This window comes from Piliocolobus tephrosceles, chromosome 9, assembly GCF_002776525.5.
Source record: "Piliocolobus tephrosceles isolate RC106 chromosome 9, ASM277652v3, whole genome shotgun sequence".
Taxonomy (NCBI): domain Eukaryota; kingdom Metazoa; phylum Chordata; class Mammalia; order Primates; family Cercopithecidae; genus Piliocolobus; species Piliocolobus tephrosceles.
Genome location: NC_045442.1, coordinates 34290960 through 34308746, shown reverse-complemented (window position 1 = coordinate 34308746; position 17787 = coordinate 34290960). Strand labels below are relative to the sequence as shown.

The 17787-nt window shown below is 45.7% G+C and overlaps 1 protein-coding gene across 5 annotated transcripts in view; it reads left to right on the top strand.

The window, feature by feature from the left end:
* Positions 1–15540, top strand: part of CNNM1 (cyclin and CBS domain divalent metal cation transport mediator 1) — a 67349-nt gene extending 51809 nt beyond the window's left edge. For 2 of the 5 annotated variants that reach the window (XM_023206185.2, XM_023206184.2), the window contains 3 exons: positions 9023–9206; positions 11507–11608; positions 12631–15540. In XM_023206185.2, coding sequence (XP_023061953.1) covers positions 9023–9206; positions 11507–11608; positions 12631–12710 — 366 coding nt within the window. In that variant the 3' untranslated portion in view covers positions 12711–15540. Of the gene's footprint in view, positions 1–9022; positions 9207–9354; positions 9505–11506; positions 11609–12630 lie in introns of all 5 variants that reach the window. The other 3 variants (XR_002730431.2, XM_023206183.3, XM_023206181.2) reach the window with 3 other exon arrangements.
* Positions 15541–17787: the final 2247 nt, after the last annotated feature.

Sequence of the window (17787 nt, the reverse complement as noted above, 5' to 3'; positions counted from 1 at the left end):
TTCTAGGTGAAGAATTGAGGTTTGAGGAGTATAAGGTCACATGGCTAGTAAATGGCACAGCCAAGCTTCAAAGTTGGGTCTTTCCACCTTCAGAATCCAAGCCCTAAAGTCAGTGGGCTTTAGAGTGAGTGATAGGACATCGGAGCTAAAGGAACCCAGGGAAGTGCCTTTACGAGCTGACTGGGCAATGCTCATGGGTGCATATGACTGTGGACACTTAAGTCTAATGTGACAAGGAGGTTAAACCTTAGAAAACCATAGCCCATGATTCTGCTCCTCGTAGCTTCCAGCCCTGAAGCTTTCTCATTGCTAATGCAGACCTTCCCTAGAAGGGGAGGTAGGGAAAAAAGTGGGAAAAGAAGAACTCTAATATGTTAAGTCTGGTTGGTTGTCGTGTTGGACATGTGATCTGTGAGGAAAGAAATGGAAAGTCATAATATGAGTACGTGATTCAACAAATATTTAATGGAGGCCTGCTGTGTTCTTGGCACTGTTGAGATACTGTGGTGAAGACAGCAAGCTGCTGCCTTTCGGGAGCTTACAGGCTAATGGGGGAGAAAGACGACAACCACGTACATAACCTAGGTAATTTCAGGTAGTAATAAGGGCTGTGAAGGGAATAAAGAGGTCATTGGGATCAGTGATTGGGCAGAGAAGGCAAGGAGACTGCTCTTGAAATGGTTATCAAATAGGCCGAGGAAGGACAATTTTGTTGAGACTTGAAAGGGGAGGGGGAGAATGTTCAAGATAGAAACAACAGAGGCTGGAAGGAGCTTGGTAGTTTAAAGGTCTGAATGCCGGCCCATGGTGTGCAAAGGCAGAGGCTCCATGAGAATGTAGCATCAGAGGTGGACACCTGGGATCTTTACGCCATAGTAAGGAATTTGGATTCTATTTTAAGTGTGGTGGGATTTTTATTTAATTTAATTTATATATTTATTTATTTATTTATTTATTTATTTATTTTGTAGAGACAGGGCTCTCACTCCAAAATCTTGGCCTCCAGCAATCCTCCCACCTCAGCCTCCCAAAGCGATGTGATTATAGGCATGAGCCATGGCACTCAGCCAAAATTTTTATGTTTGTTTCTCTTTTCATTTACATTAGTCAGTTTTGGCCACTGTAACAAATGACCATGAACTGTGTGGCTTGAACAGATATTTATTTCTCACCATTCTGGAGGCTGCGAAGTCCGAAGTGCCCACAGATTCAGCATCTGATGAAGGCTCACTACCTAGTTTTCAGATTACCTCTCATTGTGTTCTCTCATGGTGGAGATCAAAGAAAGGAAGTAAACTCTCTCCTTTTTTTTCTTTTTTTTTTTTTTAAATTGAGACAGGGTCTCACCATGTTGACCAGGCTGGTCTTAAACTCTTAGCCTCAAGTGATATTCCCACCTCGGCCTCCCAAAGTGCTGACAAGCTCTCTTCTTATAAGGGCACTAATCTCATTCATGAGGAATTCACCCTTATATCCTAATCACCTCCCAAAGGCCCCACCTGCTAATACCACCACATTGGGGTTAGAGTTTCAACATATGAATATTGAGGGGACACAAACATTCAGTCCATAACCGTTCATATCAGAAGCTGAGAAAATCAGTATGAAGATTTGGTTTGCTGCTTGGAGTAGAAAAGTGGAGGAGATTTTGAAGAGTCATGTTCAATGGGCAAAACATCATTAGGCTTTACAGATTGGACAGTACTTTCAGGAGATGGATTTGGCAACTCCTCAGAGGAATGTGGTAAGATGATTACCTAGTATTAAGTTTGTAAGGATTTTCTTAAAACTTGCCTATGGGCTGGGCATGGTGGCTCACGCCTGTAATCCCAGCACTTTGGGAGGCCGAGATGGGTGGATCACCAGATGTCAGGAGTTCATGACCAGCCTGGCCAACATGACAAAACCCCATCTCTACTAAAAATTCAAAAATTAGCCAGGCGTGGTGGCAGGCGTCTGTAATCCCAGCTACTCAGGAGGTGGAGGCAGGAGAATCACTTGAACCTGGGAGGCAGAGGTGGCAGTGAGCCAAGATCATGCCACTGCACTCCAGCCTGGGCGACAGAGGGAGACTCTGTCTCAAAAACAATAACAAAAACAAAACTTGCCAATGATCTCATATCTCCAACCCTAGAACATAAGGAAAAGGAACATTCTGCAAATCACAAGGAACATAAAAGTCTGTTTCCTAATGTGAGATAATGGCAGTGTTGAGAATGCCAAATCCCAGGTCAGTTCTCGGGTGTGTCTGTCCTTTTTGTCCAAACAGAAGACTTTGCTGTGATCAGTGCAGCTGAACAGCACAGAACTTGGTCTTTCTTTCCATCTGGATATTTTGAAGTTAAGAAGACTAAATTTCAAAAGTAGAGAAGTTGAGAGGAAAGTGGAAACCAACTAAGTGTTATTCAACTGGGCGTAGTGGCTCACACCTGTAATCCCAGCACTTTGGGAAGCTGAGGTACGCAGATCACCTGAGGTTAGGAGTTTCAGACCAGCCTGGCCAACATGGTGAAACCCTGTCTCTACTAAAAATACAAGAAAAAATAGCCAGGCGTGGTGGTGGACATCTGTAATCTCAGCTGTTCAGGAGGCTGAGGCAGGAGAATCGCTTCAACCCAGGACACGAAGGTTGTAGTGAGCCGAGGTGACGCCATTGTACTCCACCTGAGCGACAAGAGTGAGATTCTGTCTTCAAAAAAAAAAAGTGTTATTCAAAAACCTCTTTAGGCCAGGCACAGTGGCTCACACCTGTAATCCCAGCACTTTGGGAGGCTGAGGCAGTGAGATCACTTGAGGTCGGGAGTTCAAGACCAGCCTGGTCAACGTGGCGAACCCCATCTCTACTAAAAATATAAAAATTACCCAGGCATGGTGGCAGGCACCTGTAATCCCAGCCACTCGGGAGGCTGAGGCAGGATAATTGCTTGAACCCGGGAGGCAGAGGTTGCGGTGAGCCAAGATCAGCGCCATTGTACTCCAACCTGGGCAACAAGAGCGAAACTCCGTCTCAAAAAAAAAAAAAACTTTGATTAAAATGGGTAGTTCTCCAAAAAGGAATTCTGTGAGTTCAAGCTCTTGTTTTAACACGTGTCTTTTTTGTTTTAATTTTCTCTTTTCTTTTTTTTTAATATAAAATTCTGCCTTAGGTTAACATTGAAAATTACCTCCTCCTGATTGATTAGACTGTGTTAGGGATGTTATTTAGGCTGCTCATTTATCTACCTCCCTCACCTGTCTCTCCCCCATTTCCTTTTGTTGTTACTGTGTTTTTTAACATGAGGGTTTGGGGGGAAGCTAAAGAGAAGACTGCAACATAAGTAGTTTCACAGGTTGAAGCCCCTGTGGTTGGCTGCTGGAAGGTTTTACAAGGGTTTTTTATATCCAACAGACTGAAGGTCCAGAATTAAGTCCAGGTGTACTTGAACTTCAAGATAAGTTACAAAATAAGATAGAAAGGTGCATCTAATAGTTATCTGGGAAAGGTGTTAAACAAAGCCATGATTAATCGTAGTTAATAAGTTATGAAGGTACCAAAGAATTCTTATGAAGGTTTTTTGAAATGTGCTCTATGTCATCATTAAGCTAAGAGTACTTGGCAGATGTCTTACAGTCTGGACTGCATGACCTTGACCAAGATTCCTCATCACCATCTGGTGGCCAAATCCCTAGATTGCAGCATTGTGTCTTCAGGGAGGAATAAACCACTTGAAAGTGAAAACAGAACATCATACCATGACAGGAGGCCAGGTGCAGTGGCTCACATCTGTAATCCCACCACTTTGGGAGGCTGAGACAGGAGAATCACTTGAGGCCAGGAGTATGAGACCAGCCTGGGCAATAAAGTAAGACCCCATCTCGACAAAAATAAATTTTTAAATTAGCCAGGCATGGTGGCGTGCACTTGTAGTCCCAGCCACTCGGGAGGCTGAGGCAGGAAGATTGCTTAAACCCAGGAGTTTAAGGTTACAGTGAGCTGTGATCATGCCACTGTACTCCAGCCTGCGCAAGAGAGCGAGACCCTGTCTCTAAAATAAAATTGACAGGAGACATCACATTAGCCTAAAAGTTAACTTCTGGACACCTTGGCTGCTAAGTCAAAATGTCCAAAAAGGCACCCTTGCTTTTTGCTAGTTTCAGAATAAACAGACCTCTGCTTCCTTTGTAGCTTAGTGGATGCTTGGATTCTAAACTGGCCACTCTATAAGAGAAGACAATTTGAACTAAAGCTGTTGCTAATAAATGGTTATATCTACTGCAATGAAGAGGAAACAAAAACATGGAGTCTGTTGAAAAGTGGCTTGATTCCCTCAATCAGCTAATCAATAAGTATTTGTTAAGCATTAACAATAGTTCTGGGTGCCATGAGCTGTACTACAGAAATATAAATCTAATAAAAATATATCCTCTGCCTTATAAGTAGATTAAGACCTAGTTAGAGAGAGGAAGCTTAAGGTAAGTTAAATAATAGTGACCAATGCGGGTACTATCTAATTCATTACAAAATTATGTGGAATTTTTTTTTTTTTTTTTTTTTTTTTTTTTTTTTGGTGGAGTCTCTCTCGGTCCCCCAGGCTGGAGTGCAGTGGCACAATCTTGGCTCACTGCAACCTCTGCCTCCTGATTTCAAGTGATTCTCCTGCCTCAGCCTCCTGAGTAGTAAGGATTACAGGCATGCGCCACCATGCCTGGCTAATTTTTGTATTTTTAGTAGAGACAGGGTTTCACCATGTTGGTCAGGCTGATCTCGAACTCCTGACCTCGTGATCCACTGCCTCGGCCTCCCAAAGTGCTGGGATTACAGGTGTGAGCCACTATCTGGAATTTTTTAAGCACTAATTGGCTGGAGAATGTACTTTAGGAATTTGGAAAGAACAAGAGGAGAGTTAAGGCAATGCCATGCAAAGGGACACCCTTAAACATGTATGGAAGGCAAGTAGACATGGTGCATTCAAGGGACTGGGTAGAGAGAGGAGCTGGGCGGGACCAGTGGTTCTGTCCTGGTGAGTAGTGGGAGTGCTGCTGGCCCTGAGAGGCCAGGTCATGGAAACTGGGAACAGCTGTTTAGGCGGTACACTAAACCTTCAGCATCTAGTACAGTAGCCAGTAGCCATGTATAAATACAGCCTTTTAGTACATGTGGCTGTTGAACACATGAAGTGTGACTCTTTCAAACTGATGTGCTATAAATGCAAAATACACATTGTATTTCAAGACCAGTACAAAAAAGAATGTAAAATTCCTCACTAATCACTTTATACTAATCACATGATGATGGGAAATTATTTTGGATATATTGGGCTAAATGAAATATGTTATTAAAATTAACTTTACCTGTTTTTACTTTGTAAAATGTGACCACTAGAAAACTTTGAATTACCTGTGGGACTCACGTTATATTTCTCTTCAGCAGTATTATGCTAGATTAAAAGAAGTTATCGTAAGTTGTTGAACAAGGGGAAGGAACTGACAAGAAGTGATACCCGAACCTAGAAATGCCTCTGGAAGAAGCAGAGCAGAGTTGCTTGCCTGGATACATTGGCACTTTGTCAACTATTTCTTTTAAGGCAACACATTGACATGGCAGGAGTTCATGATTTTTAAAAACGTTTAAAAAAAACGGAGCTGTGTGAAAGCAAGGCTGTTAAGGCCATGAGTCACATAGATGATTTAGCCATTGGGTGGTACCTTTCCTTTTATATAAACACCCACCAACAGTGCAGACCCTCTCCAGCCCCTGCCCCTCCCCACTCTCACTGCCATACACTGCTGTGCTTCTTCCCACTAATGGCAGACCCTGGCTGTGGCTGTCTGAATCTTCTCGTTAGCATCACTGACAAGTGGTGGTTTAACATCTGTGTGAATGCCTCCAATGATGAGGAACTCAGTACCTTACAAGGAATTGTGTCCCATTCACTCAGTATTGTTACCAAAACTACTTTCTTCCCATCCTTTCCTCCCTGACGATGCTTAAAGGAGGGTTAGAGTTCCTGGGTCCTTGATTCCGGGTAACAAGAGGGGCTTATCATTGTTTCTTAAAAACGCAGTGGCTCACACCTGTAAACCCAGCACTTTGGGAGGCCAAGGAGGGTGATGTCACCTGAGGTCGGGAGTTCAAAATCAGCCTGACCAATATGGTGAAACCCCGTATCTACTAAAAAATACAAAAAAAATAAGCTGGGCGCTGTGGCGTGCACCTATGGTCCCATCTACTTAGGTGGCTGAAACAGGAGAATTGCTTGAATCTGGGAGGCAGAAGTTGCACCACTGCACTCCAGCCTAGGCAAGACAGAGCGAGACTCCATCTCAAAAAAATTTTTTTTAAAAAGACTGGTACAACTCACTGAAGATAAAATCTGGGCAGAACTTTTCCAAAAATAAATTAGTTGAATAATATAGAGCATTTTGCAACAATAGTCATTCCCAAGAGACTTCCAGCTTGGGGGATGCAGCCAGTCTACCAACTCAGAGGAGCCCTGAGCCAGCAAATCCATTTCAAAGCCTACTGAAACAGCCCCTTCCTTCTCTCTTTCTCCTCTCCTTTCTTCACTCACTGTCCCTTTCCTTCTGTCCCCCTTCTCCACTGTTCCTACTTGGAATTGCTTTCCTTCCCCTACTTTCCCTTTTGCTTTATTTTCTTGATTAAGGATTTATTTTTCCAAGACCTAGTCTTGCTTTCACAGCGTCTCCAGTCACACTGACTCTGGGGGCAGAGGGGACACTGCTCCTTGCCCCACCTCCACCCTGTGTGCCATGGGCAATTTAGACATGATGAGATGGTAAGCTTGACAGTTGTCTTTGAAATGTATGCCCATTATAAAGTCAAATGGTGAGACATGCATGTGGGCATGTTTTAAACAACCATTCCTAACAGTTTTCTATAATAGATTCACTCATGTTATCTCATTATCTCTGGGCCTCTTTTATAAGATCAGAGAGGTTAACAATGTGGCCAGTGTATTCATTTGCCCATTGGCTGATTAAAAATGTATATATATTTGGCCAAAAAGTGGCAAAATTGGGACTTGAACTTTAGTTCTTGGCAGTATGTGAAGGGACATTTGTCCTTTGACTAAAGTAGAAGCCAAATCTAAATAACTAAAGAACCCAAACAGAGTAAGATCAGCTGCTTTACTGGGCTTACCAAGTGTCATTTAGGGAATTTTCCCGTCCTTTGGTGTTAGGGCCAAATTTCCTCATCTTTGGGGGAAATTTTGGAACCTGACTTCTCACTTCCCAACAGAGGGAGTGGCAAAAGTCAGGTGTTCTCAACAAGCACATTGAATCGATTGAAGACTTTGGATAAATGCTAAGTGGAGACCTGTGGTTCCACGCCATAGAACAAAGAACATACCATTTTGACCTAAAAAATATCAAAGCCAGTTGTTAACACTTTGCTGCTTTGTCCTTTAAAATCCTTCAGAAGAAAAAAACCAAAACCTGAGTAGTACCTGTATCTGATTTTAACTAGGTCTTAAGTCAGCAGGTCTCAAAGTGTGATCTCCAGACTAGCAGCACCAGGAACACAGGAACTTGCTAAAAATGCAAATTCTCAGTCTCCACCCCAGACCTAGCAAATGAGAAACTCAGAGTTAAACCCAACAATCTTGTTTGAACAAGTCCTTCAGATAATCCTGATGCTGAGGTTTGAGAATCACTGCTTTAAACCATCAATAGAAAACTCTATTTGCCCACCCAAATGGGCAGGAGTATGATTAGAAGCCTGGAATCTCTGTATGTGTGTGTCCCATATGCTCTGCAAAAAGGCACACATTCTTAATGGGTGTTTTGTGATTAGATTAGTTGTGCTTAGAATTTGCTTGGTTCTCTTGCAAAATATCCTGAAGTTCGTTAAAGAAAGGATTGATCGTGTCCAGTAAAATAATGGGTCTTGTGAGTAGTTGACTAGGAGCCACTGTTGAGACCTTACCAGATACAAAGCCAACTTCAAGCCTACTCTCAGTCACAGTGTGTAAGCCTTAACCATCCCCTCTCCTACTGCCAGCAGAAATCTTTTCTGTTTCAACATGTGATACCAATTCTGCCCCAAAGGAAAGAGAAGGCAAAATGAGCAGAATTTGTTCGTTCTCTAGCGCTAATGCAGTGAAGGGGGGATGAAAACGCTTTAGGAGATGGTATGATTGGGAAGGATATTATGCCACATACTATTTCCATTCTTCCCCCAGTGCCAGCCACTGACGAGTGGTTTCACATCCCTGTACAGGGTGGCACACAACCTAGTCTGTTTTCACTGCTAGCAAGGATTCACAGTGCCAGTCTGTGTTGTATACCCAGAGAACAGGGGTGACCGAGACACCCTGCTGCCTTTTAGAAGAGACATTTGATCTGTATTTTTCCTGCCTGGAATCGTGGAGACTCCTGTCTGGTCTGGCTGCAGCCTGACCCTCCAGATGCCTTCACTTGTGGGTGACATTGGACACATCAGGAAAATCACAAGTCTGACTCCTGTGATTTGAGGAGACAGCTGGGAGACCTCCTGCTGTGGTCCCTGCCAACATAGGAGCATGACCCTACATCCAGGGATGGGCTTAGCCCAAATCAGAAATGCCTGTGTTCTCTCAGGCCTTAGCCTCCAGCTTCCCAACACTGAGACCTAGGGCATGAGAGCTTCGCTGCTGGAGTCTTACCTTATTCTCACCAAGTCACCCCCGACTGACCCTTTGGGCCTTTGGCAATAGTATAAATGTGTGTTTTAAACTTCTCCATGGACAACCACCCTGCTCTCTGAAGACGCCCTCCATCCTCTCCAGCGTCTCAGAAGGTTTGGTTCTTCCAGGTGCCAATAAAAATGAACAGTGGGAGCTGGTGGCAGAGCAGCAAAGGGCCCCTCACTGTCCCTGCTGGACTGCTACAGCGTGAGTAAGGCCCCCGTTGGTGGATCTCAGGCCTCAGAGGCCAAGGGTTCCAAGCACCCCAGCGAGGCTGGCCCTGAGCCTGGGAAGGCTGGCTGCATCCAGGAGGGCTCTGCCTAGCTGCTCCTAAGCTCCTGCCCTCTTCCTTCCAGATCACACGGCAGCAGTATCAGAACGCACTCACTGCCTGCCACATGGACAGCTCACCTCAGTCCCCTGACATGGAGGCCTTCACAGACGGGGACTCCACCAAGGCCCCCACAACCCGGGGCACACCCCAGACCCCTAAGGATGACCCCGCCATCACGCTCCTGAACAACAGGAACAGCCTGCCGTGTAAGTCAGCTGGGCAGACGGGCAGGCCGGGCTGGTGTGGGGTGAGGACGACCCTGCCTTCCTCTTCTAGCCCTGCCCAGGGCTCACACCACCTGAGCCCTGGGTCTTCTCCAAAGCAGAGAGGTGATGCACTCGCTGTCCTCCCCAGGCAGCCGCTCAGATGGGCTGAGAAGCCCCGGTGAGGTAGTGTACCTGAGGATGGAGGAGCTGGCCTTCACCCAGGAAGAAATGACTGACTTCGAGGAGCACAGCACACAGCAGCTCACGCTGTCTCCTGCAGCCGTTCCCACGAGAGCAGGTCAGGGAGGCCGACTGGGCCTAGCGGAACAAGGGGGATCATCGCCTTTGGGTACTGGGATGGCCCAGGGAAAGCTGGCTGAGGGGAGCCCTGGGACCGCAGCCCCTGCGTTAAACCTCCAACCTCCTTACACAGCCAGGGAAAGGAAACATTTACTGAGCACCTACCATGCATCAGGCCCTGTCTGATTCATTCTCCCAGGAAAACTGTAGGGCAGTATTAGGAGTTGGGTTTATGCCTGGATTCAGACCCTGGCTCCTTCATTTAGGAGTTATGCAATTTTAGGCAAGTTATTAAACCTAAGACTCAGTTTTTTTTTTTTTTTATCGGAATAGATAAGTATCCTTATGTTAATAGGTATAAATTATGACAGCTATCTTATAAAGTAGTTTTGAGTATAAATGAGATAGTGTACATAAAAGGCATATCACAGTGTTCAGTACCATGCTTTATAAATGTTACGTAGCTATTATTAGGCCTACCTCACAGATTAGGAAACTGATTAGGAAACATTCTAACTAGCTGTGGCTTTGACCAAAGGTGTAGTCTATAGACTTTTCCTGAGGTCTCAGATCATATCACCTCTGAGACGCTGAACACTGCTGCCTTGACAGTGGTGTTGCTCCAAGCGCCCAGGGTCCCAGCAGTCCTGAGAAGCTTCTGTGTTTGCCTCACCGAGATGTACTTCCCCAAGCTTTCAGTAGCCCCCTAGGCCTGCACCCAAGTCAGTAGTTCCCCTGCCCGACCTGTCAGACCTACTCCAATCCATAGTATAAGACTCCTCAAGTCCAGAGCAACAACCTGAAAAAGTGCTCAAAGATTTTTAAAGATGGCCTGGCATGGTGGCTCGTGCCTGTAATCCCACACTGTGGGAGGCCCAGGCAGGCGGATCACCTAAGGTCAGGAGTTCGAGACCAGGCTGACCAACATGGTGAAACCCCGTCTCTACTAAAAACACAAAACTTAGCTGGGCATGGTGGTGGGTGCCTGTAATCCCAACTACTCAGGAGGCTGAGGCAGGAGAATCGCTTGAACCTGGGAGGCGGAGGTTGCAGTGAGCCGAGATGGCGCCACTGCACTCCAGCCTGGGCGACAGAGTGAGACTCCGTCTCAAAAAAAAAAAAAAAAAAAATTTAAAGTCGACAAGACAATATGCTTGAACTTGTGACTGACCCAGAAAATCTGGGACATACATGGTCACTGTTCCAGGACCTGAATTTAGAACTGATGTTCTTTTTCTGCCCTCAACACCAAATCTAGTAGCTAAAGCACACAGCAAGAAAATGTAACAAAGGAGTAAGAACGAAGGTGATGGAGTAGTCTTGGAGATCATCTAGTCCACCCTCGTCCTGCGACACATGAGGACCCTGGAGGCCTAGAGAGGGGAAACAACTTGCTCAAGTCCAAAAACTGCATCAGAAGCAGGCTCAGCCTCATGGCTTTAGTGCAGTGCAGTTTCCAGCACACCACTCTGCCTTCTGTTTAGTTTTTTATTTGCATTGGTGGTAAGGCTTGGCCCCCTTCTGGGCTCTCAGGTTCTGTAACTCTGAATTCCCATTGAGTCCTGTGGGAGAAGACAGGGACGTTGTTGTTGAACCCTGTGGCTTTCCAGGGTTTGTGCAAATAGACCAAGGAGACCTCCACCTGTCCTCACGTGTGCTTTTAGTCTGGCAAATAGACTGGGTGGAGAACACATTGTTCTCTAACCCCTCTCTCTTGCCAAACAGTGTTTGAGGAGAGGGAATGATTTCTGACTTTGCATGGATTGTTGGATTCCTGCTTCTGTTCTCCATCTTTTTCTTCCTTTTGTGGCACTAAAATGCCTCTTGCTAACTAATGACACCCGGCACTTTCCTGGGCATCCCTGCCTTATTACACCACCCTCGCCTTGGCTCACGTCTTAAACTTCACTTACTGAGGGATGTCACTCAGAATCACCCTGTCTTGATGCCTGAGTGTGTAGGTTTAGACAACTTGAGTTCTCTCTTCTTTCCTTTCTCAGCATCAGATAGTGAATGTTGTAACATCAACCTGGATACAGAGACCAGCCCCTGCAGTAGCGATTTTGAGGAAAACGTGGGCAAGAAGCTGCTGAGAACCTTGAGTGAGTAGCTAGTTCTTCACCCAGATGAAAGCCACCCTGCTGATGGTTAGTAGGAAAAGCATGTTAGCATCTTCCTCCTGGGGGAGGAGCCATGGACTCCTCTTAGCCATAAAGTACAATTGTGGAAATCCGCAAAAGGGATTGGGCCAGCACTGCACCCTTGATAGTTTTGGGATCTGTCCCATTCAGTTGTTTTCCTCTAGGACAGGAGACTGCACACCATGCCCACAGGTCAATTCTGACCTCCCTCCTTTACTGGTTTTTGTAAGTAAGGACTTACTGGATCACAGACAGATCCATTTGTTATCTATGGCAACAATGTCAGAGACGAGTAATTGTGACAGAGACCATATGGCCCACAGGCCTCTAATATTTACTGTCTAGTTCTTTAAAGAATTAGTGTCCAGGAGACTCAATAGAAAGAGAGCAATCTCTTCCACACACGGAAGTCAATGGTGGAGAGAACAAGGTGAAGATATGCCTTCCTAAAAACAGACCTGGGAACAGATTGCTCTCTCATCCTTGAGGACAACTATGTAATTATGCCCACCTGCCCCACTGCAGAAAGGAGGTTGCTTCAGAGCTAGAGAATGCAGGTCCCTGGAAATGGCTCCCAGCTACAGCAATCAACCCTGATTCATGGGACATCAAAGCCTATGAGATTGGTCCTCTCTGAGGGTGTCTGGCAGTCAGAGGGGCTGGCCCCCAAGGGGCACGGGAGGCATGGGCCTGAGATGTTACATGGATTTACTCAATTCCCTCCAGGAAATCTCAATTCCAGGCACTAGCCTGGGTTTGTGACTTTTCAGAGATGGCATCTTATGTGAAAAGTACATCCTAATCTTTCAAGATGTAAATATGCCAGTATCAGCACCAGCATACAATGCAGGTTAGTTCTAGCCAAGCTGTCAAGGGCTTTGTCTCCATTTCTGCTTCTGTTTTGAAAATAACTCAGACTGCCAAGCAATTATGAATGTTCCTCCAGTGTTACAGGCTGATACTTGCAACCTGTTTTTTTTCAGGTGGCCGAAAAAGGAAGAGGTCACCAGAAGGAGAGAGAAGCTCTGAGGACAACTCCAATTTAACGCCTCTGATCACATGACAGGGCGAAGCCAGCATTCATTGGGTGTGTGAAATTCCAGAGCTTTGGGGAAGAACCCACCCTCCCATCATCTGCTTCCCCCAAGGCCTCCCACAGGTGACAGAACGTTCTGCCTTCCCTTCCATCTCTTCTTCCCTAGCTGTCAGTTTGGCAGATTTTCCCTCATTACCTCCAGTTTGACTCACAACCTTGACAGGGCCATAACAGAAGGAGGTGCCGCTAATGGAACATGCTAGAAATGGTCTTTTCCACAGCATAGTCTAGGACTGGAGAAGAGATGTCTGACTGCAAGCTGATAATGCCACTCTGGGACCCCTGATGTTCTTCTTCATTCTTGGGGATCCCCTGATGCCACAGGAGACCTATCATCTTGGAACTCGCCATTCTTTCCTCCAGAACAAAATGTTAACTTTCTAATATATTTCATGCATAGCTTGGCTCACAAGGTGCCATTGGCAGACAGGCACATGGGAGGCTGCAGTAGGAAGTCTGAAGATTAGTTCAGGGGGTGGACCAAGAATTCCCCCCCCAGAGCTCTAAAGAAGTGGGACTCAGCCATGTTGGCATGTGATTGACATTACAGCACAGAAAACTGTTAGTGACTGGTTTCCTCTTAGATAAGGGTTCCAGAAGCCTGGGGAAATATGTCTCAGCTGGAATGGGAAGAATGTGAGATGGAACCTCAAGTCACTGTTTTTACCAGGGACACATCTGTTTTGGCTCCCAATCAGCAGTCTTCAATAGATCAATAATTCTGCCCTGGAAGAGAAGGAACAGGATGCAGAGAGACCCCGTTGGGAGCCAGAGATGGAACTTCAGGTCTTAAGTGCAAATCAAAGCAAAAAACAAACAAAACTTACATGGAAAAACTGTAAGTGCTGAAAGCAAGTTTAGCCATGACAAGCCAAAGAGTGCCCAGGTCAGCCAAGAAAAATACATACTCTCATGGGACGTCAGTGAGAGTTACACAGGAATGTTGAAGAATCATTCTTCTCTTTCATGCATTTGTCCCTCTCCCACCCGTTACTACACCCTAGCAGACCAGCTGAGTGTACTTTATTCCAAGAACTTACTAGATCTCTGGTTTTTCTCCTGAAGTTGGGGCAGGTGCAATTCCAAGCATAACCACCAGATGGCAGAGTGACCGCACATACCTGCTTCCAAGAATAAAACAGCTCTCAAATGCAACCACAAAGCTGGGCGTGGTGGCTCAGGCCTGTAATCCCAACACTTTGGAAGGCCGAGGCAAGTACATCACTTGAAGTCAGGAGTTTGAGACCAGCCTGGCTAACATGGTGAAACCCCATCTCTACTGGGCATGTAGTCCCAGCTACTTGGGAGGTTGAGGCAGGAGAATCACTTGAACCTGGGAGGCAGAGGTTGCAGTAAGCTGAGATGACACCACTGCACTTCATCCTGGGCAACAGAGCGAGACTCTGTCTCAAAAAAAAAAAAAAAAAAGCAAGCAAGAAAGAAAGAAAGAGAAAAGAAAAGAAAAGCACCACAGCCAGCCTTAGGGAAAACTTGGAAGTAAGTGAAGTTTGTCTTCAGAATACGTATCTCCCTTTCCAATCTATCTCCTACCCTTTAGATGCTCTCAGTCAGGTACTCATTGAACTCACTGATTGAGTGCTGTCTGCTAAATCTCCAAACCATTCCCAAACCTTTCCCCATGGTATACCATCCAGCTTCCCTCCCCTTCCTCCAAAACCCTCACTCCCACCTCCCCACACCCATCAATCATTCACAGGGAGGGAGACCGATCATTCCTCTGGGTTATCTGCATCTCAGAAGAAAATGCTTACCCACAGGAACCGTTAACTCAGGGGTTCTTAACTTGGGGTCCATCACCCCAGGCGGTCCATAGTTGGACTTCAGAGGGTCTATGAAACCCCTAAAACTGTTAGTATTTAATGTATTTATTCTTGTATGTTTTTTCCAGAGCGTTAAAGCTTTCATAAGGTTCTCAAAGGTCTCAGACCTACAAAGAGTTAAAAACAAAAAACAAAACAAAGCAAAACAAAAAAAAACACTACTATTTTAAATAGTGGAACTTTCAGCCCAGGGTTTCTATAATGCAGAGTGAAGTGGAAACTGGGCAGTTTGAGACAGGTTTTTAATTATAAGTGGTCTTCTCAAGTGTCCATCAATTGATGGGGAAGGCTGGCACCCACCAAGAAGTGGAAGTCCTCAGAAATTCTTGGCACACCCTAGAGTATTGCACAACCAACACCCCCACATAACTTTGTCCCCTTTTCCCAATAACCCAGAGCAGGTGTTGCAGACAGGAGGGCCACAGCATGTGGAAGTAAAGACTTTGGAGCTAGAGATGCCTTTTCCAGCAATGATTATTGACTTTACCACACCCCTTGCCTGGCCTGGCCTGAGGCTCAGCAGTGCATGACTTCTCATAGATAACTTCACAGCCATCCAGTCCCAACACCTGCTCTTGCCTGGTAGGAATAGGCAAAGTGTCAGCCCTCAGCGTTGGGTACCTAGACCCAAACCAATAAATGGTGAGTTTTGAACAAGAACTACCATCATGCAGGCTTCCTGCCAGCTGACCACTGGCCCCGGGGGTGCCTGCCTGGCTGGTCTTCATCACCCCTGAGGCCACCAGACTCAAGCCACTGCTGTTGCATTACACCCATCCCTTTGCAAAATCCCTATGGAGCCTGTCACCACTCCCCTCCCGATACACCCCCACCCCACAAAGATTTTCTTCAGGTTAAAAAAAATGGTTTAAAAAAAGATTTTAAAATAAAGCATTTATGAAGGCTCAATAAATTATAAATAATTTTTAAATAAAATGAAAATGCCTTTCCTGGAATGTGGCTGTTTTCCTTGCCCCTGGAATCTTCTGACGTGGCTTCATTTGAGATGCAGGTTGAGTGATGCCCATGTGTAATGATCTCACCTGTGGCCCACCTGCATGAAGAAGCATGCTGCTCCGGGCCAGGTGTGAGGCTGCGGTGAGGTCACGGGGAAGCCTTGGCACACTACTTTGGGAGGCCAGATGGTAAGATTTTTCAGGAGTGAATGCCAGAAATGAGAAGTAAAACCCAAATGAGAAGCCAGTGTGCATAAAGACAAGGAAGGAACACTAAGACGACAGTGAGAAGGGCTGGCATTTGCTGAACCCACGTGATGGGTGAGGTGCTGTGCCGGGTGCGGTCCAAATTCAAGGTCTTGGGGGCTAAACCCAGACAAGCCCCTGAGACAGAATGTTGGTCACACTAGCTGGCTTCCGCAGAACCTTCGGAAAGGAGTCCAAGTGGCATGAGTCTGGCAGTTCGCAACCAAAGGCTAGGGAACGGAACACAAGACTGGGCCAGGCCTGTTGGTCAGTTTTAAGCTGATGCTGGAGGGAGGGAACAGCCAGGCAGGTGGGAAGGTGTGTTTGGGCATTTAATGCCCGTGTGGAAGGAAGGCTGAAATCTGACACCTACTACTAATTTCTCAAAGCAAACAGGAGGATTAGGGGCCTATGCCAAAACCTCTTAAGGTTCTTCTCAGGAACCTCAGTAGAGGCTCTTCATTTCACTAATGGTAATAATAAATGATGGAAACAACTATTCTGCCAAGGGCTTTATGTTCCAAGTATTGTGTCAAGTACCCATTAGCTCATTTCCTTCTCACCCACCCTGTGGAGGAGCGGTTACTGTCTGCGAGGTTACTGTCTTCTTGCTCATGGTTACACACCTGGGAACTGGCAGAACCTGGAGGTCAGAGTGCCCTGCTCTTGAGTGGGCAAAATGGGTGAAACGATCCCACCTCTGAAGTTCACTGGCATGTCAGAAGCCGGAGGAGTCCTGCTGGCTTCCCAAACTCACAACCCTTTTTCAGGTGAATGCAGTGGGAGCCACACCGACCAACATACCTGTCAGAATAGAAGTAAGAAGGCCAGATTCCCACTGAGATGGGCTTTTTTCAAGTGCTAAAAACATTTGAGCACTTTGGTACTGTCACTTAGGTTTAAAGATGTGTTTATCTTTAATGGTTTTGGCAGCCCCCTAAAGAGAAAATTTTAATTTTCCCTAATGAGAAATTAAATACTAATAAGACGGTCAGGTAGGATTGCACTTTGGAAGGCAACATTTTCGTATTTCAGGCTTTTTTTGCCCCCAAAGAACCAATGTTCGTCCCCATGGAGGCAGTATCATCCCCATGGAGAATGAGTGGTTTAAAGTGTTTGGAGAGAATGCCAGAGTGACAGAAGGTAGAATCCTTCGACTTCTCTATTGGCTGCCTTCCCTTACTAATGACAAGCATCTTTAAATTGGAAGGAGAACAAAGACTGATTTGTTCAGAAGGCTGTGAAGAGATGGGTGGGAGGGCATCTAATCACGTTCACTCATGAACTTCCACCAGCCCAACCACACACTGGCAGAGTGAGTACCCTCTGAAGGACTCCTGGGGCTCCGGCCAGACAGGGAAGGATCTGGAAACCACATCCTGTGCAGAAACAAAGTGGTGGGGGAGAGGCAGTTCACATGGAAAAGTGTAAACAAGGAATGACAACTGCTACTTTCAAATACTTGAAAGGTGGTAGATTAGAAATGCCAGTAGATTTACTATCTGTGGTTTAAAGGAAGGAAAGGAGGGCAAGGGAGTGGGACAAAGATCAAATTCTGGTTGAAGGTAGATGAACTTTCACCATGAGCTAAAGGTAAATAAGCCTCTTTTTTTAATTAAGAGGCTCCACCAGCAGAATGGGATGCCTCAGCAGGTATTTAAAGAATCCATCACCACCACCCCCCCACCAATTTAAATGGATGAGTCAGAGACATATGGGAGAGACTATTTCACTGGGGGAGAGGCAGGACTTGATGACTTCTAAGACCCCAATCATCCCTCAGGACTGCAGGATTTTCTAACAACCCAGATGAGTCCTAGAAAGTGGCAGATCCTATTAAAATCACAAGAATTAACTTTAAATATTTAAAAACTCCAAATAATAGACCTCTTGTGTTAAGTAACATCCAACCCCACCAAATTCTACAAAATGGCCACTTGGAGTGGCCCTTGGACTCTGAAAATTGTGATCTATGTTTCTATGGTTCTAACTGCTTCAATA